Source organism: Sorex fumeus, unplaced genomic scaffold, assembly GCF_029834395.1.
Source record: "Sorex fumeus unplaced genomic scaffold, SorFum_2.1 ptg000128l, whole genome shotgun sequence".
In the NCBI taxonomy this organism is placed as follows: domain Eukaryota; kingdom Metazoa; phylum Chordata; class Mammalia; order Eulipotyphla; family Soricidae; genus Sorex; species Sorex fumeus.
The window spans coordinates 27,586,354-27,610,535 of NW_026606185.1; the positions used below are offsets into that span (position 1 = coordinate 27,586,354).

General features: G+C 42.3%; 1 protein-coding gene across 1 annotated transcript in view; it reads left to right on the forward strand.

Annotated features, from left to right (window-relative positions):
- Positions 1-2,307: 2,307 nt before the first annotated feature.
- Positions 2,308-24,182, forward strand: part of IMPACT (impact RWD domain protein) — a 33,471-nt gene continuing 11,596 nt past the window's right edge. The window contains exons 1-6 of the mRNA XM_056137986.1: positions 2,308-2,486; positions 3,708-3,836; positions 4,769-4,821; positions 6,529-6,591; positions 8,879-8,964; positions 22,627-22,749. Coding sequence (XP_055993961.1) covers positions 2,451-2,486; positions 3,708-3,836; positions 4,769-4,821; positions 6,529-6,591; positions 8,879-8,964; positions 22,627-22,749 — 490 coding nt within the window. The 5' untranslated portion in view covers positions 2,308-2,450. The remainder of the gene's footprint in view (positions 2,487-3,707; positions 3,837-4,768; positions 4,822-6,528; positions 6,592-8,878; positions 8,965-22,626; positions 22,750-24,182) is intronic.

Consider the following 24,182-nt stretch of genomic DNA (forward strand, 5'->3'; position numbering starts at 1 on the left):
ATACTCTCGGTAGCCTGCTGGGCTCTCCGAGAGGGGCGGAGGAATCGAACTTGGATCGGCCATGTTGGCTGCGTGCAAGGCAAACGCCCTACGGTCATACCACCCTGAACGCACCCGATCTCGTCTGATCTCGGAAGCTAAGCAGGGTCGGGCCTGGTTAGTACTTGGAAGATGAAGAAAAACAAGATATACTACCCAAACTAAATAATTGGAGTGAGAATGTGATTGACTGTACACTCTGAAAGACATACAATGAAAATGAAAACCCATAGTAGAACCGTGGAGATGATCAGATAGGGGGTATGCAGGATGCTGAGGGGGTTAACAGTCATGATGTCAGAGATAATGACCTGCGAGAAATTCCTTAAAGGGTCACACTTCCCTCCTACCCCCAATATTTTTCTTTCTCTCTTTTTGTTTTTTGGGTCAGACCCACCCATGTTCAAAGTTACTCCCAGTTCTGTGCTCAGGACTTACTCCTTGTGGTGCTTAGGGGACCATAGGGGATGTCAGAGATATAACCTTGGCCAAGAGCCCTGCCCGCTCTATCTCTCTGGTCTCAATATTTCCCATTTTACAATATTCTCTTCTTTAGTTACTATTCCTGTACCTGTCCTTTTACAACTCAGTTTAAGTTTTTCTATGGAACAAGCCCAATAAAATTTGGACAAAACAACAGGATATGTTTCTCATCCATTTTGTTGCTTTTTCCCTCTCTCTCCCATGCCTTAGTTCCTTAGAGACAATACATGGTATCCGATTTGTATTTCCAAAACTTAGCATTGTTGGAGCCTAATAAATTTCTGTTCAATTTCTAAATCCACTGGGCTTTATTTCTAGGAACTTCTGAAAGCAATGGGGCAGAATGTTTTATGGGTACAAAGGTACTATGCCTTTCACTCAGAGAATAAATTTAAAGAGGAATTGAACAACAGCAATAAAAGTCTATCATTAAGGAAAGAGGTAAAGAAGAAAGATAGTTTGTGTTTTTGTATTTGGCCTGATGAATGCAGGGCACAATGGATAAAATGCCTCCTGAATAACAGGATCTGAGGTTTGGTTGTCCTGTCTTGAATAAGCTGATCAGTGTAATTCAAAAGCAGAGTTTGTGTTGGAGGTGGAATAGGAGGATTGGCACAAACTTTTTGGCTATTGAAGCAATACTTTTTTTATTGACCGGCATAACTGCCTGAACACACAAGTTTGCTCCAGGGTTGGGGATGTGGTTCCACTCAGGCAAGATACAACACTTGCTTTGCTTGTGTGAAGTCTGGGTTCGAGTACTGGCTCAGTCAAAACAAAACAACACACAATTTATTTCCCACTAACCCCAAACCTCAAAACCACCAAAAAACCAGACATGCTGTAATGGTGAGCAGTGAGTGCTTTCCCATGTTTTCAAAATAATAGCTTGCTTCTCCTGGATTGGGTTCATCAAACTCTACCTCTGTGAAAAGCAGTATGAAGATTTCTCAAAAATTTAACAAGAGAACGTCCATATAACCTAGGGGTTTCAATTCTTGGCATCTTTCCCCCCGCCCCACCCCCCCACCCCCACTTTCCTCAACACAAAAACAATCTGAAAGATTACCGCACACTCATGTCCATTACAGCACTTAGTACAACAGCCAGGAAATGGAAACAACCCGAAGTTTCAGTTACAGATGACTGGGTAAGAAAGTGGTGACAAACAGACACAACAGAATACTATACAACTGTAAAAAGATAAAACCATGCAGTGCTCCTGCAATTAGAGGGTATCATGTGACGCTAAGTCAGAGGGAGGACAAACATGGGATGATCTCACTCATCCGTGAACTCTAGAGTCAAAAGAGAACAGAGTACTGAACAATGACAGTATTGAACAATGACAGCACTGAACAAAGACAGTACTGATACAAGCAGCGGTGGAGGGTCCTGGGCATGCCAGGGGTGGTGAAGTGCAAAACGCTTGCATAGCAATACTTGTAGCACTGCTGCGGCCATCTAATCTATAATACACACACACACAAAATACTAAAACCAAAAACCCATCCGTGCCAAATCAGTCCTCTGAAAACACTCCCAATGAAGAAGCCAGCCCCTCTGGTCCGGGCTCCCCCACATCTCCTGGGAGTCCTTGGAGGGCTCGAGGCCCGGGAGGGGAGGGCGGACTCGAGCTGGGCTCGGCCGAGCGTGCAGAAGGCAGAGCCGCCCCGCGGGCTGCACGGCTTCCGGGGGCGCCGGGCCGCAGGGCGGAAGCGGGCCGGGCGCGGGGCGCGGGGGGACCGGGAGCCCCTCTGGCCACCTGGGCCGCCACCCGGAAGCAGAGGCGGGCGGCGCGGCGGGGCCCGGGTTTCGGTTCCGGGTCGGGCGGCTGCAGCCCTGCGCTCAGCTCGCCGGCGCCGCGCCCCGCCCCCGCGCTCCGGACCTGGGCAGGCGGCGGCCCGGGGGGCCGCTCCCGGGGCCACATGGCGGAGGGGGACTCAGGGAGCGACCAGAGGCAGGTGAGGCCCCGGCGAGGCGCCGACCTACACGCCCAGCTCGGCCTCGCCGCCCCGGGCCTCCTCCGCCGAGGGGCCCGCCGCCCGGGGCGCCCCGCGTCCAGCCTGCATCGCCCCGGCGTGCGCTCTCGGCCCGGGCATCGCGGGCTCGGCCAGGCCCGCGCGGGCATCGTGCACCTGCAGCACGCGACTGAGCACGAGCGCGGCCCGGAGCGGGGTTCTGCCCGCTGGTCACCGTGGCCCAGGCCTCCTGCCTTGGCAGATGGGCCGCGTTGGCCCAGCAGAACCCGGGCTCCTGCCTTGACAGATGGTCAGCGATGGCGCTGCAGAATCCGGGCTCCTGCCTTTGCATATGGGCCCTGATGGCCCTGCAGAACTCCGGCTCTTGCTTGGCAGATGGGCTGCGATGGCCCAGCAGCACCCGGGCTTCTCTACCTTGGCAGATGGGTCGCGATGGCCCTGCAGAATTCGGGTTCCAGCCTTCGCAGATGGGCCACTATGACCCAGCAGAACCCGGGTTTCTGCCCTCGTAGATGGGCCGCGATGGCCCAGCAGAACCCTGGCTCCTGCCTTTGCAGATGCGCCGCGATGACCCAGACCCTGCAGACCCGGGACTGTCCACCCCTTAGCCCTCCCACCCCCCCACCCCCCACCCCGCCCACCCGTCCTTCCCCCTTTTGACACTCGAGTGGGCTTCTTTTCTGCTGAGCCTCGAGGACAAAACCAGATGACAACCAAAGTCCAATGCATCCTTTTTCTTGCCGTTTTCATCTTGACGTCAGTTATTTTTTTTCCCCACCCCAAGCCAAATGAATCATTTCTGAAATAATTTGAAGGTTTGATCACTGCCTCCCCCCCCCCCCCCCCCAAACAAAACAGCCACTTCGCACCGCTTCCCAATCAAAAACAAAACCCAGCTAAATGTGAAAATAGCCTATATGAGATGAGGCCGAGGAGTGAGCATGGGGGCAGATTCCTGGATAAAAAAGATCACAGATGGTTAGGCTTGAGTAACTCTTTAAGAGGAAGGAATTCTGGCTTCAGTAACGCCAGAAGCACAGTTATTGTGGTGGCCAGGCTGACTGCATTCGTCACCCAGAATTTAGAACCTGTAACGTTTGCGGGGATTCTGGCCACTGGAAGTACCGAGGAATAAGGAACACAGGGTTTGGGGGGATGTGTATTCATTGATTTCCATTCCCCCTCCCCACCCTCATCTTTCAGAATGAGGAAATCGAAGCGATGGCAGCAATATATGGCGAGGAATGGTGTGTCATTGATGACTGTGCCAAAATATTTTGTATTAGAATTAGCGACGATATAGATGACCCCAAATGGACACTTTGCTTGCAGGTATTTCCCTCGCTCTCCCCTTTGTGTTTCTAGTTTTTTTTCCATTTGCAACATTGTTTCTGTACAATTGACTACTGTTTGCATTCTCTTCTGGTGATTCTTTTGTGATATGTTCTAAATTGTCTTTTGTTGGTAATTCTCTAAACATGGGAAATTAAATATCAGATCACTCTTGAATTATTCTTTAATTAATAGTCTCAATCTTTCTTATTCAGTTCTTTTTGTTTCATTATTTCTAAATGAACTGATTAGAGTTTCACTCATTAACCTGCCCATTTAATAGAAGATAGTTTGAATCTGGGAAAATCTGGGGAAATGGCAAACATCTAAGAAGAACAAGTTAATAAATTGTTCCTACAGAAAATATTTAGTTTTTGAGAATCAATAAAGAATAAACTGCTGCAGGAGAAATAAAAGATCATCTATAGCTTGTAATGTTTATTTGATCAATGTCTATGCTTTCCAGATGAAAGATGATAAATGTATATTTTTCTTAGATTTTTGTGATGCTGGATTTGAAAAGAAATGTGTGCAGTTGTCCGTGTTAGAAATTTAATGTATTTCATGTTATGTAATTTCCCCCTCCCCCTTGGATAAACACCTGAAACATGTTATAATGCTGTTCTACCCCTCTTCAGTTTCTTTTCCTTTTTTAAATTATTTTTCCAACTCCTGGTTTTTAACTTACACTCATTTCATGCTTTCCTTGCAAATTAATAACTCCTTTTGAAAATATCAGCATCATCACTAGCAATAAATCTAAGAAGCATCAGTATGAGGAGGGAATTCTTTGTGAAGATTAAACAAAACAATGATTTGCTTTTATTTCACAAGTTGTAAGTTTGTCTAATGACTTACTTTATAAATTCAAATACAAAAACATTTTAGCCCAAGCATCAAGCATAAAACTTATTTTTTGAACTGCTTTGCAGGTGATGTTACCTAATGAGTATCCTGGTACTGCTCCACCTGTTTATCAACTAAAGTAAGCTCTGTTTGGGTATTTCTGTCTTAAAAAAAGAGATTATACTTTTCAAACATTGTTTCTACGCTGTGCATTGTATTTATACAAAGTGCTTTTCTTGGCAAGATGTATTCAGTGATTAAAAACACATTTTGGATTTGGAATAGAACATTTAAATTAAAAATGAAATGATATAAGAGCATATTGAAGTATGCCGGTTAGTATAAAAGAGAATCCTGGGTTTCATTCAATTCTGTGGTGAAATAACTAATAAGAATTGTCTATAGTGCTGTGAAAGGATTCCTTCCTCTTTTGGCTTTTAGTAATTTAGAAGCACTGGCCACATTTGTCTCCTAACTTGGTGCTGCTGACGTAGCCATGGTTCTTGGGCCTTCTGTCCAGAATTACCCAGGATGCCTCTGCTGCTTCTCTGCCTCTTGCTGTTGAAGAACCAGCTTCTCAACTGCCAAACTTGATCTAAATGAGTTATGATGACCAGCTGATTGCAGGTGGCCTTTGATCAATCATTCCCACTTAACCTACTAAGATCCAAGGGAACAGAATCGGATAATAATCTCAATTCCTAAAAATTTTTTGCCAACTATTGTTATTTTTCACGAGTGTTTTAAAATCATGGTAAAATTTGCTATTAAAAATGAGTTTGCAATTTATTTATTTGGTAAATGACAGCTCTAGGATACCTAGAAAAGTCCTTTTAAAGTTTTTAATATTTTCTGATTTTTTGGGCCACACCCAGCAGTGCTAAGGATTACTCCTGGCTTTGTGCTCAGAGATCACTCCTGGTGAGCTGAGGAGACCACATAGGGTGCCAGAGATTAAACCTGGGTCAGCCTCTTGAAAGGCAAGCACTTTAACCTGCTCAAGTATTTCTCTGGTTCATGTGAATGTCCTCTTAAAGAAGAAGTTGAATTTATATATATGTTTTAAATTTAATTTATTTTTCTGTTTTTTTGGGCCACATCCACTGGTGCTCAGGGCTTATTCCTGGCTCTGTGCTCAGGGATTGCTCCTGAAAGGCTCAGAGGATTACAGAAACAGTTTTGGAAAGGCCACTGTACTGTTCTCTGGCCCCAGAAATTTAAAAAAATAATCGCTTAATTTGCTTGTTAGAGGTTTTTTTTTTCTTTTTTCTTTTTTCTTTTTGGGTCACACCCGACAATACACAGTGGCTACTCCTCCTGGCTCACGCACTGAGGAATTACTCCTGGCGGTGCTTGGGGGACCATATGGGATGCTGGAATCGAATCCGGGTTGGCAGCGTGCATGACAAATGCCCTACCCGCTGTGTTATATCGCTCAGACCCCAGTTAGAGTTGTTTTTGAAACACCAGTTAGAAAAAGTCGGAAACTCCTGTTAGGGTGGTAAATACTATAAATCTGGAAAGTTAAGTTTTAGAACTTCTGTCATTATGTAAAATTGGGCAGGTTTATGATACCCTCTCCTCTCACCTTAAGTTTTTAAACTATTTCACTTTAATTAATAATATTAATAATATAGGTATTGGCCTCATTATGATTTCTTGGGAGGACTAAATGAGTTATTGTGAGTGAAATAATTCTGAAATTATAGATTTAACAAATATTAGATAATGTTTTAATGAGAAGATATAATTTTTATAAGTTCAATAAATCTGTGATTTAATCAGTGATTTCCATTTGAGTTAGAAACACAGTTCTCAATCTTTATTGTGTGTTGTTTAATTTTAGTGCTCCATGGCTCAAAGGGCAAGAACGTACGGATTTATCAAATAGCCTTGAGGAAATATACATGTAAGTGATTAACACAATTTTTATGATTCTTTTGTGAACTTTCGTTAAATATGTGATGTCAAGAATTTTTTTCTGATTTTCTATTAATATGAAAGATGCATTTGAAGAGTTCTCAAAAGGTTGGTTATATAATTTTATGCATACATTTGATATGACTTCTACTCAGATATACAAGTATGGTAATTTAACTGTTAGCAACAAAAATACCCAGCTTTGGAAAGTAAATTCAGAACTTTGATTTTGCTTTGATATTTTCATTGTCTGCATTGAATAAAACTGAGTGCCAAATATTATTTATAAAACTACTTTAGTCTTTTGTTGGTTACTAACTTGGTTTAGGTCATAGGTGAGAGTTAATATACTATATTTTATATTCATTCATTAAGTTCTGTATGACTGGAATTATATTCTATAATCTTGTTAGCAAAAATTACATGATATTTACGACTTACTGGTAAGAGATATTATTCATAGTATCATAGATTGAATGTAAAACTGTAGCTACGGTTTCTATGAAAATAAGATATAATTGGATTTAAACAAGACAATTCTTGTCTAGGACGTCAGGGGTGATTTTTTTTGTTGCAGGCTGATTTACTTAGGTGACGTGAATGTCAGTTGAAGGCGCCAGTTCATGTCTCAAGGAACTGGGCACACTTTAGAATATAAAGTGATGGTGGTATGAAGAGGGGAGAGAAGGGGGAAAGGGAGAGTGATAGGGAAAAAGCATCTAATAAGGAGGCAGGGAAATTATACAGAGTCCTATATGTCATGTTTTTTTGGGGGAGGGTTATGGGTCACATGTGGTAGGACTCTGGGGTGGCTTCATGTAATAATACTTGGGATGACGCAGTGCCAGTGATTGAACCTTTTAATCCAATTAATTAATTAGTTCTAAACAAATTCCCCATACTTGGCTTCCATCTTGTTAATCAGATTCATTAGTATATTTTTTTGAGGGGGGGGTTTATACCTGACTATGCACAGGGGTTTTCCTGGCTTTGCACTCAGGGATTACTCCTGGTGGTGCTCCGGGGACCATATGGGATGCTGGGAATCGAACCTGGGTCAACTGCATGCAAGGCAAACGCCCTAGCTGCTGTGCTATCACTCCAGCCCCTAGTAGATTTTTCTGCTGCTTCTGCACAATGTGTTGCCCCCCCCCAAAGGCTTCTAAACTGCCTTCTCTGTATCTATGAAGTCTTTCCTTTTCTTACCCACTGACTTTCCCTCCTGACAAGTTGCTGCTCTCCTTTACGTGTTCAGTTGACCTATTTGAGAATTATGGAGGAGCAGAAATTACAAAGCATTTCTAAACATAGAATATAGGTGAAGCTCTCTTGTATAGTAATAATGCTTGAATAACCCCAGTCTTATTATTCTCACTCTTACGGTCTAATTAGAAATACACATTCTGCATGGGGGTAGTATGCTATATAACTAATGTAACAATCATAATGTTAACACTATTGTAACCAAGATACATAAAGTAAAATAAAATTTTTTAACAATTACACACTGTGACAATTTTTAATCATGTTTCCATATAATTCCAGCAGAGGGCAGCAGTGAAAAATATTGATCTTTGAAAATGAAGCATATAAGATAAAACAACGCAGATTCTGGTTGTAGTGCTGGTGGGGGCTGCTGTAGTGATCACACGTGGGCTTGCCTGGGGCCGCACACTGCTGTGGTACCCGCACTCTGTAGTTGGGTGCTTGCAGGGATAATTCTGTGGGATTGCCGATGGTTGTGGCCCAGCTGTCCCAAACAGGAAGCTGCGGGACCCAGGCAGGAAGTGGCAGGGATTAGATTTACAGCCCTGTGCTTGCAAGACAAGCACTGGGTGCCACTGAGTCATCCCCCAGGCTTGAACAATTGAACTTTCAATGTTTGTGTAAATGATCTATGTGAAAGACTTCCTAATGCTAGTAAAAGGTAAGGTAAAGGCCCTCCCGTTGATCGTCGATTTGCTCGAGCGGGCCCAGTAACGTCTCCATTGGAGACTTTGTTGTTACTGTGTCTGGCATATCGAATACTCTCGGTAGCTTGCCGGGCTCTCCGAGAGGGGCGGAGGAATCAAACTCGGGTCGGCCATGTTGGCCGCTTGTAAGGCGAACGCCCTACCCGCTGTGCTATCTAGTAAATCATGTTTTTATGCTTTATTTATTAAAGGATATGACTACATAGCATATAATTTATTTGATTGCAGATATACCTGTATATTCTTGAATATGAGAAGGAAATATTTTTAAATAACAAGAACTTCTCCCTGAATTTTCTTTAGACAGAATATTGGTGAAAGTATTCTTTACCTGTGGGTAGAGAAAATAAGAGAAGTTCTAATACAGAAATCTCAGATGACAGAACCAGGTAGGAATAAAAAATATATCATTTTTCTCTTAACTTATAGTCATTAATTTTTATGTTGCTATTCTGATTGTAATTTTTAATGATTATCTGTGTCCTCTTTTATATGATAAAATACAAAATTCTTTGAAAGGTTTATTTACTTCTGTAATTACAATTCTGTAAGATTAAGATTTCATACTCTCGTGAACTAGAATTTTATGGCTAAAGAACTTGTATCAGAAATCTGTTTTAGGAAATTAAAAAAAACAGGTAAACAAGGAAAAAACTGAACTCATGGATACAGAGAGCAGATTGGTAAATGCCAAAGGCAGGGAAGAGAGGGTGTGAAATATTCAACTGCCTAGCTATAAAATAAATAACCTCCAAGGATAGAATGTACAGGATAGTGACTATAATTAACTATACTGTGTTACATATTGAAGGTTTCTAAGAATAAATCTTAAAAGTTCTTATCACAAGGAAAAAATGTTAACCAGCATTATTATAATGATCATTTTACATTATATGCAAATCTTTAAATCGTATGCCTGAAATTCCTAATAAGGCCATTTTCAATTTGGGAAAAAAGAAGAATTTAAAAAAAGTGAACACTTTATTTTCTAATTATTTTTTTTTTCTTTTTGGGTCATACCCGGTGATGCACAGGGGTTACTCCTGGCTCTGCACTCAGGAATTATTCCTAGTGGTGCTCAGGGGACCATAGGGGATTCTGGGAATCAAACTCGGGTTGGCCGTGTGCAAGGCAAATGCCTTACCCACTGTGATATTTGTCCCGCCCCCCTATTTTCTAATTCTTTAGAAGGGTATTTATAGGGAGTCATTTGTTTCAGAGACTTAGCCAAATAAGCATCCATACAAAGTTGGTAGTATTATACACTTTTCCCAGAGTAGTTTATTGTTTTTCAATAGCAACCACTGCTCTCCCAGTTCCAGTTGTATGGCATGGACACCTTTACAGCCACCAGAGTTCTGAGCACTGCAATTCTTGTGCTGATCACCAATCCATCAGACCTGGCCCCTTTGTCTGGGAGTAGCCCCCAAACTCCCAACACTGTTGCAGTGAGCCCTATTAAAATTTTTGATTTTTTGCCCCTATTTAAAATAATGATTTTGGGGGGCCAGAGTGATAACACTTGTTATCAACAGCTAGGGTGCTTGTCTTGGATGCAGGTGGCCAGGGTTTGATCCACAACATCCTCTGTATGGTGCCCTGGGCTTTGCTGAAAAGTGATCCCTGAGCAAAGAGCCAGGAGTAAGCCCTGAGTACTACTGGGTGTGACCCCCAAACCAAAACCAAACAAAATTTTTATTTAGGGAATTGGAGATATATCGTAATAGGTTTTGCATGCAGGGGGCCTGGGTTCACTCCTGGACACCACATGGTCTGCTAGTACTGTTAGGAGCAATCTCAGAGCACTTAGTTAGGAGTAGCATGTGAGTTCCTGTTGAGTGAGGGCTTTACCTCCGTACCACCCCCTCACTGCCCAAAGGAAACTGTACAAAATTATTTTGCCAATCTGCCATTTTAAAAGTCTGGGTCAGTTGCAAAAATGAAATATATCACTAGCAAAAAATGAGGACTTAAGAACATTTGGGATCACCACTCTTAGAATAGTTTTTTTTGAATTAATTAATTAATTAATTAAAAATATTTCTTAATGAATCACCATGTGATACAGTTGCAGACTTGCAAACTTCCGTGATTATGTTTCAGTCATACAATAATAGAATACTCATCCCTCCACCAGTGCCCATTTACTACCACCAATGTTCACAGTATCCCTCCCACCACTCCCACTTTATTCTCCCCCTCCCCCTCCCACCTCTGTGGCAGGCACATTCCCTTTTACTCTTTCTCTCCTTTTGGGTGTTATGGTTTGCAATATAGGCAGTAATCGACCATCATGTTTGGTCTATAGTCTAATTTCAGCACTCATCTCCCATCCCAAGCAAGCCCTCCAAGCATCATTCCCTTCTCTATCCCAGCTGCCTTTTTCCCCAACATGTGAGGCCATCTTCCAAGTCGTGGAGCAATCCTCCTGGTTTATCTCTACTATCCTTGGGTGTTAGTCTCCCATTCTGTTACTTTATATTTTACAAATGAGTGCAGTCATTCTTTGTCTGTCCCTCTCTCTCTGACTCATTACACTTAGTGTGATACTCTCCATGTTGATCCACTTATATGCAAATTTCATAATTTCATCTTTTCTAACAGCTGCATAGTGTTTCATTGTATAGATGTACCAAAGTTTCTTTAACCAGTCATCTGTTCTTGGGCACTCATTTTTTTTTTCCAGATTCTGGCTAGTGTAAATAGTGCTGTAATAAACATACAAATGTCATTTCTACTGTATTTTTTTTTCCTCTCTGGGATATATTCCCAGAAGTGGTATTGCTGGGTCAAATGGGAACTCAATTTCTAGTTTTTTAAAGGTAAAGGTAAAGGTAAAGGCCCTCCCGTTGATCGTTGATTTGCTCGAGCGGGCCCAGTAACGTCTCCATTGGAGACTTTGCTGTTACTGTGTCTGGCATATCGAATACTCTCGGTAGCTTGCCGGGCTCTCCGAGAGGGGCGGAGGAATCGAACTCGGGTCGGCCATGTTGGCTGCGTGCAAGGCAGACGCCCTACCCGCTGTGCTACCGCTCCAGCCAAGCGATAGCACAGCGCGTAGGGCGTCTGCCTTGCACGCAGCCAACATGGCCGACCCGAGTTCGATTCCTCCGCCCCTCTCGGAGAGCCCGGCAAGCTACCGAGAGTATTCGATATGCCAGACACAGTAACAGCAAAGTCTCCAATGGAGACGTTACTGGGCCTGCTCAAGCTCAAGCAAGTTTTTTAAAAAAACATCATATTGTTTTCCAAAAGGGCTGAACCAGTTGGCATTCCCACCAGCAGTGAAGGAGAGTCCCCTTCTCCCCACATCCACAACAACACCTGTTGCTTTTGTTCTTCTGGATGTGTGCCAATCTCTGTGGTGTGAGGTGGTATCTCATTGTTGTTTTGATCTGCATTTCCCTAATGATTAGTGGTGGAGAGCATTTTTTCATGTGCCTTTTGGCCATTTGGATTTCTTCTTTGAGAAAATTTCCATCCATTTCATCTCTCCATTTTCTGATGGGATTGGGTGTTCTCTTCTTGTAGAGTTCAACCAGTGCCTTGTGTATCCTTGGTACTAACACCTTATCAGAAAGGTATTGGGTGAATATCCTTTCTCATTCCGCAGACTGTCTTTGTATTCTCATTCTGTAAACTGTCTTTGTATTCTGGTCATTGTTTCTTTTGAGGTGCAGAGGCTTCTTGGTTTAAGATAGTCCCATTTGTTTATCACTGTTTCCATTTGTTTGGTCAGTGGCATTTTTTCTTTGAAGATATCTTTAACTTCAATGTCATGGAGGGTTTTGCCAACCTTTTCTTCAGTGTATCTTATGGATTCTGGTCTGATATCGAGATCTTTAGTCCATTTTGATCTGACTTTTATGCATGGTGTTAGGTAAAGCTCTGAACCCATTTTTTTGCATGTAGCTGTCCAGTTTTGCCAGCACCATTTGTAAAAGAGGCTTTCCTTGCTCCATTTTATATTTCTTGCTTCCCTATCAAGGATTAGATGATCATATATTTGAGGTTGTATGTAAGGATATTCAACCCTATTCCATTGGCCTGTGGATCTGTCTTAGCTCCAATATCATGATGTTTTAATTATTACCACTTCCTAGTATAGTTTGGGCTAGAGCGATAACACAGTGGGTAGGGCATTTGCCTTGCACACGGCCGACCCGGGTTTGATTCCTCTGCCCCTCTTGGAGAGCCCGATGAACTACTGAGAGTATCCTGCCCGCAGGGCAGAGCCTGGCAAGCTCCCCATGACATATTCAATATGCCAAACACAGTAAAAACAAGTCTCACAATGGAGATGTTACTGGTGCCTGCTTGAGCAAATTGATGAATAACGGGAGGACAGTGCTGCAGTGCTACAGTAATATAGTTTGAGATTGGGGAAGGTGATGTCTCCCATCTTTTTTTCCCCCCAAGAATTGCTTTAGCTATTCATGGGCGCTTGTTGTTCCATATGAATTTCAGGAGTGTTTGATCAATTTCTTTGAAGAATATCATGGGGCCCTTATGGGAATCGCATTGAATCTGTATAATGCTTTGGGGAGTATTGCCATTTTGACAATGTTAATTCTCCCAATACATAATTCTCCCAATCCATGAGCAGGGGATGTGTTTCCATTTCCTCGTGTCCTCTTTTATTTCTTGAAGCAACATTCTGTAGTTTTCTTTGCATAGACCTACAGATTAAGGGCTACCGTGGCCACAACTCCCGGGCTGTGCGGACTCCCGCATCCGCTGTCTCTGAATCCGAGCCGGCCGTACAGCTATGCGGAGCACAAGGTGACCATCTTTGAGTCTCTGGTTGTGCTTGTACCCCGGGGAGGCGCAGGGTGGGCTTTTGGAACTGCGAACCCCACTGCCCTGGAGTGCAAGCTGCAGGAAGGAGACAAGAGCCAGAGCTGGGACTCCTCGGGGCTTTTACAATCTTTCCCTGCTCTCCACACCCCCTGCCCCCCCCTGCACCCCTCGGGTGATCTTGAATGACTCACTGTGATTTTTCCTAAAGGATGGTGTCTAAAAAGGAATTGTTGAGGGGAGGCGAGTATACCAAGGCAGCTGCTTGTATCAGCGTTGTTTCCCTGCAGTGTGCAAACTCAAGTTTCTTCCTTGGTGAATTGAGGGATGCCAACATCCTTTGGCTTGTTGTTTTGTGGATTGTGGATTTGCACTTTCGTATACCTAGCACAGAAGAAGTGCGGAGTGTTCTTCGTTTTGTTATTTCACTGCTCCATGGTCCAAACACATGTGTAGTAGTAGTTGTATTATGCTTGTAGAAAGTGAGCTGTTCAGCCATTCTGAAAACTAACAGCATGTAGCTGAGGTGGCAAAAAATGTTAGCAGGAAAGTAAACTCATTGCAAATTGTAATAGGAGAAATGACTAAACGTTTTTGCTCTTTTCTAAAACACCTGTGGACCTTAAAATGAACTATTGTTACAGTACATGCTCCTTAAAAATCTTTTGAATGGAATAAAGTAAGTAAAGTAAAGGCCCTCCCGTTGATCGTCGATTAGCTCGAGCGGGCCCAGTAACGTCTCCATTGGAGACTTTGTTGTTACTGTGTCTGGCATATCCAATACTCTCGGTAGCTTGCCGGGCTCTCCGAGAGGGGCGGAGGAATCGAACTCGGGTCGGCCATGTTGGCCGCTTGTAAGGCGAATGCCCTACCCGCTGTGCTATCGCTCCAGACCCTTGAAAATTGAATGGAATAGTGGGGAGAAATAGGCCAGAGGGTGGACAAATTCAGTTCAGTTATTTTGTGGACCTTTTTTTGGGAGCAGGGGGACCAGCTTCCCAAGCAGTGCTTAGGTGGTCCGGGGGTGGGGTTGGAGGAGCACTCCAGATCTTTGGTCAACTGGGCCTAATGCTAGTAGGGCCTGAGAATTTGATGCTGCTCATACTATCTCCCCAGCCCGTATTTTGCAGAATTTGTTTAAAGTATAGTTGTAACGCTGTTGTTTGTCTTGCATTGGGACACATAAAAAAAAAAACAACCCTTAAAGTTCATTTGAGTTCTGTATTTCTAATCACATGTATCCTGCTAATTGTAAAAAAAAATAAGTATGTTCAGAGTGCAAATAAATTTTACATGAATAACACTTCTTAGCAGTTTGTGGAGTTCTAGCAAAACATTAAGATGTAAGCATTAAAATTGAGATGTTTCATTTTAAATTCCTTATGAATTTTAAGTCATAAGTAAAGTCCTTTCTTTTCTTTCTGTGGTTTTTATTTTCCTCTAAAGAAATTGCCAGACAACACAATTGAATTGAGTTAGTCTTTTGAAGACTACTACTACTGCATATTATGGAACTGGTTCTGGTGATTATATAGTAATGGTGTGTGTAAACTCACACAAAAGGGGGCACGGCACCCACACAGCAGTGGTGGCTTTATCTCTCCTGCCGCCCGCGTTCTCGGTAGTCTCACCCTTCTCCCATCCCGGAGAGGTCGATGGCGATGGTCAGGCGGAGGAAGGAATGAGGGCCAGGCTGGTTGGTATTAGTCGTAGTTTATTCTGATTCTCTCTTCATCTGTCTCTGCTCCCTCTGTCCCTGCCCCATTTTCCCCCCCCAGCTACTTCATTCTCCTTCTCCATCCCCCTTCATCCTCCTCTTCCTTCTCATCCTCTCTGAACTCTGCTTCTTCCTTCTGCCCCCAGCCCACTCCTACAGTACAGTTAAATCCTCTCTCCATGAGGAATTGGGGGAACAATTACACATAGGTGCGGTCACAATCAATAGGGGTAGAAATCAATAGGGGTAGAAATCTTAGCCTCAGGGAAGACCGCTCCTAGGACAGATCCTTCCTCAGCAGGAGGACCCACCCTAGAGCATAATCCCATGGGCATGCCTCTCCTCTCCTTGTCCGACAAGCATATAAGAATATAATATAAATCATTTTGTATGGATACAGTAAGAAATATCTTAAACTTATAGAATTGCTCTCCTAGGGCCATCTCGATCTCAGACTACGGTGCTCAGGCCAGATAGTCTTTCCCACCCCTAGCAGGATCCTAGTCTTGTCGTTACCTTTGGATCATGACAGCATTTGTCTATGATCAAACTCTTATAGTTAAGAATCGTGGCACTTTGGCCTGGCCCATTTCGTTGCCAGGGTAGCTCACCACTTGCCCTGGGTCCATTCAGTCCCTCGTCAGGACCCTGCTTTGGGGTGTTAGGAACTAAGGGCAATGAGGCTTAAGTCGAGAAAGCAGATGCCTGGGAGTGAATAATATTCAAGGCCAATCAAATCCTAAATTACAAAGCATGTTAACGGTCTTCCTGTATCTATACAAAAAGGATATTACTTTAAGGTAAACTATTCATAAGGCATAAGGAGAGGAGAAAGGTAATATAGATTTCTGGGAAACTGATCTTACAAATTAACAGTCTGATTAAGGGGAAAGCTGATTAACTGGGTGGGAAGGAGAGCATAGGGAAGACTATTTACAGATAAACACAATGGAAGTGGAAGTGCTTCAGGAGCACTGTGATGGGTGTAACCAGATTGATGGGTGTAACCAGATAAACCTAAGCTTCTTGTTGAAGGACAAAGCAATGTTACCCAACAATGGTGGAAATTTCGCCCCCAGTATTTCTGTTGCTTTTGTGCTTCAAGAAGTCTTACTGGATCAGGTACCAAGCACTCTTATTAGAGTTATGAGTGCCTTGTGTTCTTAAGAAACTCAGTACCTCTTTGGTCTTAAATGATGGAAATATTTAAGGGGGTCTGGAGCAACAGCACAGCAGTAGGGCATTTGCCTTGCAAGCAGCCAACATGGCCAACCCGAGTTTGATTCCTCTGCCCCTCTCGGAGAACCTGGCAAGCTACTGAGAGTATCTCGCCCGCATGGCAAAGCCAGGCAAGCTACTTGTGAGGTATTCGATATGCCAAACACAGTAACAATTGTCACAATGGAGACATTACTGGGCCCGCTCAAGCAAATCAATGAACAACGGGAGGACAGTGACAGTGACAGTCTTTGTATAAATTCTTTAAGTCCTTAGTTAAGCTGATTCCGAGATACTTGATTTTCTGAGGCATGATTGTGAATGGGATTGTTTTTTTTCATATTACTTTCTTCTCTCTCATTATTTGCATATAGGAAAGCCTTGGATTTTTGCATATTGATTTTAAAGCCTACAACTATTATTTCTAAGAGCTTCTTGATAGAAGCTATAGGGTTTGTAAATATCGTATCATATCTTCAAATAATTCCTATCTGGATGCCCTTAATATCTTTTTCTTGCCTAACTGCTATGGCAAGTACTTCCAGTACTATATTGACTAGAAGTGGTGAGAGAGGGCATCCTTATCTTGTCCCTGATCTTAGAGGGATGGATTTTGGTATTTCCCCATTGAAGTTAATGCTTATGGTAGATGGCTTTGAATCTGTTAAGGAAAGTTCCTTCAATTCCCACTTGGGTGAGAGTTTTCATCATAAACATGTGTTTGATCTTGTCAAATGCTTCCTCTGCATCTAATGGTATGATCATATTGTTTTATTATCTTTTCTTTTATTGATATGATGGATGATGTTGATTGATTTCCGAATGTTAAACTATCCTTGCATCCCCAGGATGAATCCCACTTCGTCATGGTATATGATCTTTTTGATGAGTTGTTGCATTCTGTTTGCTAATATTTCATTGAGGATCTTTGCTTCTGTGTTCATCAGGGATGTTGGCATGTAATTTTCTTTTTTTTAGTGGTATCTCTGTTTGCTTTTGGTATTAGGGTGATATGTGCCTCATAAAACTCATAAAAGAGTTTCTGTTTCTTCAATTTTCTGGAAAAGCTTGAAAAGAACTGGCAGTAGGTCTGCTTTAAATGTTTGGAAGAAATTGCTAGTGAATTCATCTGGAAATGGGCTTTTGTTTTTTGGAAGAGTTTTGATCACAGTTTCAATTTCCTTAATAGTAATAGGTCTGTTCAGTTTTCTAAATCTTCTTGGCTCAGCCTTGGGAGGTTATAGGAATTCAGGAATTTATCCATTTCTTCTCAGTTCTCTTGTTTTGTGGCATACTGACTTTCAAAGTAGTCTCTGATGATCTTTTGAATTTCTTTGGTTTCTGTTGTGATGTCCCCCTTTTCATTTCTGATTTGGTTTATTAAGGTTCTCTCTTTGTGAGTCTTGCTAGTGGTTTATCAATCTTGTTTATTTTTTTAAAGAAACAGCTCTTGGTTTCATTGATCTTTTGGATTGTTTTTTGGGTTTCTATGTCATTAATTTCTGTTCTAAGTTTTATTATTTCTCCTGCCCGGTTTGGACACTCTTAAAATAGTTTATAAATTGTTGATCTTAATAATGGTATTTCTCATTTCCCACTGACTACTCTTCAAATTTAAGTTGTTGAGATCTGAGTTGTATAATTTATACATTTTAGAAATTTTGCTTGGAATGATTTTTTTATCAAAATATTTTCAGAAAATTTTAAAAACTCATATAAAAGTGAAACGAATAACAATTATAAACAACTAATATGAATAAGGGCTTATTTAGAAAGCCACAAGCTCATATCAGGGTATCTGTTGGGAATTTTCCTTTTTAGGGCACCCACTTGACAAGCAAATTATTGCTATTATTTTCAATGTTAATATGTAGTTCAAATTTATTATTTCACATTTACTTTTCTGCCGTAAAGCATTGCATTTTATAATTACATGCAACTATTTACAATTTTTAAAATTCAGAACTAATTTTAGACTTACAGAGAAGTTACATAAATAAAGAGTTCTTATTATTTCTATTAACAATTTACAAAACCATAGTATATTGCTAATAACAGGAAGCTTACATTTAGTACATTAGCTGGACTTAAAATCTTATTTAAATTTCACTAATTTTTTTCTATTAGCATCCTTTTTTGCTATTATAAGATACAGTTCAGATTCAATGTTGCATTTAGTTATTCTCTTTTAAAATTTTAAATCTTCCCTCAGGCCTTCCTTGAGTGTTGTGACCTGCGTACTTCTATTATTTTTTTTTTCAAGTTTATGGTTTTTGGGCCATCCCCGGTGATTCTCAAGGGTTACTCCTGACAGCACTCGGGAATCACTCCTGGAAATATTTGGGGGGCTGTGTGGGATGCTGAGATCTAACCCAGTTGGCTACATGCAAGACAAGTACCCTACCCACTGTACTATTGCTTCAGCCCCCGTCAGAGGTTCTTTTATTTTTATTTTATTTATTTATTTATTTTTGCTTTTTTGGTCACACCTGGCGATGCATAGGGGTTACTCCTAGCTCTGTACTCAGGAATTACTCCTGGCGGTGCTCAGGGGACCATATGGGATGCTGGGAATCAAATCTGGGTCGGCCGCATGCAAGGCAAAAGCCCTAACTGCTGTTGCTGTCTCTCCAGCCCTGGTCAGGGGTACTTTAAAAGGGTAGTAACCAATGGCTTCCTAGACTGTCCCTGAATCTGTTCATTGTTTTCTCATGATTGGAGTATCTTAGCATTTGGGAGAATACTGCAAAAATGATTGTGTACTAACCAGTCCTGCCCCCTGCCCTGACAAGGCCCCAAGTTGCCACCATGAATGCCTCCTCTGGCTCCTGAACGACCATGATCCCAGAGGCACACAAACCAATCTCAGAACCAAGTGGCTTTTGGCAGTAATCCCTCCAGACTTATTACTAGAATATCAGAAATCCAAAATCACGTGGCCGCAATAGTGGCTGTGCAACATCATATGCTCTTCATAATCAGCAATAAAAAACAAATTATCTAATGATGCCTTTTTGGCAGATTTTATTGTTGGGGAAAATTCCAAATAACAATGTTGGGTCTTTTGTCATAATACTGAATGTGATCAACGTAGAGAGAGACAGAGTAAAGTGGAAATCTGCCACACAGGCAGGGGGAGGGGTGGGAAGGGGGTATACTGGGGTCCTTGGTGGTGGAAAATGTGCACTGGTGAAGGGATGGGTAGTTTGATCATTGTATGACCGACTGAGACTTAAACTGAAAGGCTTTGTGACTGTTCTCATAGTGATTCAATAAATAAAAAATTTAAAAAAATGATTGTGTCCTTCACATTGCATTACATCAAAGAGCTCACAGTCTCAATAAGCTTCTAACTGGTAATGTGAACCTTGATTCTTTAGTATCACTGTATATCACTGTCATCCTGTTGTTCATTGATTTCCTTGAGCAGGCCCCAGTAATGTCTCCTTCATCCTTGCCCTGAGATTTTAGAAAGTGCCACATTCGAGGCTCCTTCAGGGTTAGGAGAATGAGACCTATCATTGTTACTGTTTTTTGGCAATTGAATACACCATCGGGAGTTTGCCAGACTCTGCCGTGTGGGCAGGATACTTTCGGTAGCCTGCCAGGTTCTCCAGAGTAAAAACTAGATAATAAAATGTCACTCCGGGAGCTGGGTTTTATAGTCTCTGGGTCTTGGCTGTTGATGGGATTACATGGCGCCGGGGCCAGTTGGGGGGTGTAATGCCTACATACTGGAAGATGGGGGATCTGGGTGGAGGAGGCCCAGTCCTGATCCGAGCAGGCTTGGAAATGTAAGCCCCGGGTCCCGCACACCTGGGTTCCTCTGCCGGTTCCTTCATGCGTGAGGCTTCTCCGAACGTGTGGAGAGTGGTCTTAAGCATGGCGGTGGCTAGAACCAGAGGTCTTGAGCTGCCGGGGCTCTGCTCAGGGTGGGAAAGGAAACTCAACCCGCCCTCCTCCAAGGGGCCCGGGTGAGGACAGCCAGGTGCGGAGGCAGTCCTTTAGTATCTGCCTGATGTCTTTAGATTTAGATTCTTTAGTATCTGCCTGATGTCTCCACTGTATAGTTACGATATTAGTCAAGGTTTTCCAGAGAAACAGAACCAATGAATTGTGTGTGTTACTTACAGCTGTGTTTATGTGTATGTGTATATATAGAGAAGAGAGTAAAGGTAAAGGCCCTCCCGTTGATCGTCGATTTGCTCGAGCGGGCCCAGTAACGTCTCCGTTGGAGACTTTGTTGTTACTGTGTCATATCGAATACTGTGGCATATCGAATACTCTCGGTCGCTTGCCGGGCTCTCCGAGAGGGGCAGAGGAATCGAACTCGGGTCGGCCACATTGGCCGCTTGTAAGGCGAACGCCCTAGAGAGTAATTAAAAAAAAAACCTCTTGGCTCTTACAACTGTCAAGGTTGACAAACCCAACCTCTTCAGTTTGTCTGAAGTTTGTGGGCTTATAGGATTCCCTCTTCCTCTGGGAAAATCAAATCTTTTTTTCTATTAAGCTTTAAGTGGATAAGGCTCACACATAATGTATTAGGCCAGTCCCTACTTAAAGCTGGCTAATTTACATGTAAATTCTATCCAAAAAATACCTTCAGTGAAGCATATAGAATAGTGTATGACCAATGTGGTATTGCCAAGATGACATAAAGTTAAATCACCACAGTTACTACGTTTCCTTTCTTAGTTGCTGAATATCTTGGGAAGGTTGTCTGGGGCTATGCTGCTATCTTTTTCCTTCTTGGATGATCAGCTACTCCTAACTTCAGTATCTATTAGTGGATCTAGTCAACAATATTCACTTGATCACTTGATCACTTGACTTCCCGTTAATTGTCAGTTTGCTCGAGCGGGCGCCAGTAACGTCTCCATTTCTCCCTGTCGCGTGCTAGTGTAGCCCAATGGCATCTGTTCGCTCTAGGAACATGAAGAGCCTCAAACCAATCGTTCATGATCTTGATGAAGAAGTCTGACCGTCTGGTAGGTGGGCGGCCACGCAGTCTTTTGACATCCCGTGGAATCCAGTTGGTAACAGCTCTAGTCCAGCGGTTGTCTTTAAATCTCATTACGTGACCAGCCCATCTGATTTTTGACACCTTGGCAAATGAGACAACGTCCCTGATTCTTGATTGTCCACAGAGGTTGGAACTCCGGATTCTTTCTCTCATTTGAGTGAAACGTGATATTCCAAGCATAGCTCTTTCTATTGTTCTTTGGGAGACCCGAATAGTGTTCTCATCCTGTTTGCGTAGGGCCCAGGTCTCTGAGGCATATGTTAATACAGGAAGAACAGTGGAATCAAAGAGATGTGCCCGGAGCCAGAGGTTCTTCGTCCTCTTAGGTATTTCTTCGATACTCTTGAAGGCGTCAACAATATTACCTGTGGTATTTGCCTAATGGTGAATCTATGATTCTTTCTCTTTGTTTGACATCTATTATGAGCAAAAGATAAGTCTTCTCCCTATTTATTTATTTATTTATTTTACTTGTATCAACATGAACTCATGTATATTAGTTTAGTCCAGAGAACAGACTTTCATACTATTGTTATTTTGTTGCTCATATTGTTCAGGGTTTGGCATTAAGAGCTTCCTGTGTTCTTTTAGTAAATTTAAGAAAAACTTTTTTTTTTTCAGTAAATTTTTAATCTTAAAAAATAATGAAGTTCTTTCCTGGGCTCCCACTTTCACTTTTGTCACTGATGCTGCTAATGCGATGAGCAGGATTGTGCACACACACACCTGGTGGTGGGGCTGCCTGGAGGGGGCATCTTGGGTCCTGCGCTTGCGCACTCAGCTGCATGCCCGCCGAGATTTGCGCTCCTTTAGTTGCGGGGCTTGGACACGAGCTTGCTGCTGACAGTCGCCCTCGTAGTTTGGGAACCCGGGTTCTGGCTGTGCTGCTTAATGGGGAGTCTCTGCCTGATGTCTTGCTCCTTCAACATGGGGTGCTTGCTGAGGGTGCACTCCTTTTGGTGGCACTTATATGCACCTGCCTGTTGTGTGGCTGGGAACTGTTTGTACTGTCAGGGTCAAACAGCCGAGCTACCAGGGACAGTGCTTAGGCATGTGTGGGACAGCTGGGATTTGAATTTAGGACTGTACAGTTGCAAGTCACAAGCCTTGTTGACCCCGACATTTTGATTTATTTTGAGCATTTCCTTGATTTCTGCACTAACAAGATGCCTCTTGTATTTTCTTGATTCCAACTCTGGAGTCAGTCACTTTCACTTAAACCTCAGATACTTTCTATGATATTTTTAATTTCTCACTGTTTCTATGGATCACTCATAATGTTTTATGTTTGCATAGGTCCAGACATAAAGAATAAAACAGAAGAGGAAGATGTTGACACTGAAGAAGATGTGATTTTAGCATGTCGACCAGCAAATCCAGTAAAAGCATTAGATTTTGATATCAGTAAAAATCGCACAGGTATGTTACTAATAAGTCACTCTTGAGGACAGTGGGGTGATAGTGTTATGTATATACTTAGAGTGCTAAGGAAAACTATTTAAGACTTATGTGTTAGGAAGTAGTTATCGATTTGCAGAGCATTGAGTTATTTTCTCTTGATGATGATCTTCTGATGCTTACTGGGACCATTTTATTTTCTGGAGTTTTTATTATTTATTTATTTTTGTTTATTGGATCATACCTGGGTGGAGGATGCTCAGCCCCGATCCAAGCAGGCTTGGAGATCTCAGCATCCCCCACCCAGATCCTCCATATTCCAGTAGGCAGGGGTCACACCCACCAACTGGCCCCCTGGCGCCGTGTAATCCCATCAATGGCCAAGACCCAGAGACTGTATAACCCAGTTCCCGGAAGCGACATCTTATTACCTCATTCTTACTTTGGACAATCTGGTAGGCTACGGAATGTAACCTGCCCACACGGCGAGTCTGGCAAACTCGCCGTGACGTACCCAATATGCCAAATACCAGTAACAGTGATGGGTCTCATTCTCCTAACCCTGAAAGGGCCTTGAATATGGCACTTTTTAAAAAAATCTCAGGGCTAGGACGAAGGAGACGTTAACTGGGGCCTGCTCGAGGCAATCGACGAACAACAGAATGGATCATACCTGGTTTACTGTTGTTTCTGTACTCAGGGTTCTTTCCTAGAGGGCTCAGGGGGACCTCATAGGGTGCTGGGAATCAAATCTGGGTTGACTGTGTGCAAGGTAACTATCTCTATGGCTCCTATTTTCTGGAGTTTTTAATTAATGATGGAAGAAATTTAAAACAAGTATTTCAAGGCATATCTTGTATTTTTATTTTGAAATCCTCACTTGTCAGTAAAAGTTTAGTCTGTGCTTATAAATCTAATAAGTGAAAGTAGTCACTGTACAGATAATCAAATACTTTTAAGATGTAATGTTTTAATGAAGCAAGGTAATTTTGATTGAATGAGAAGGGAAATGTGTTCAAGAGAGAACACAGGCCTCTCCAGAATGGAAACAAGCAAGTAAAGAAACAGAGAGTAGCAAGAAAGGTGCGTGTTTAGCAGAGAGCTCGGGATTGAAAAGCAAGCCTAAGATTGAAACTTTTGCTTAAGCAAATTGTTCCACAGTCAGTACTAGTTAAATTATGAATAAGTGGATATGATAAATTGAATTGTTTTATTTTTTTGGGTCATGCCTGGCAATACCCAGGGGTAACTCCTGCTCTGCATTTAGGATTTCCTCCTGGAAGTACTTGGGGTACCATATGGGATCCCAGGGCTTGAACCTATGTTGATCTCATGAAGGCAAGCACCCTACCTGCTGTACCATCTCTTCAACCCCTAGGAATTATTTTATTAATAGAAAATATTACATTACAGCTATACTAAATAAAATTATGTTTATTTAGTCATCCCAGCTC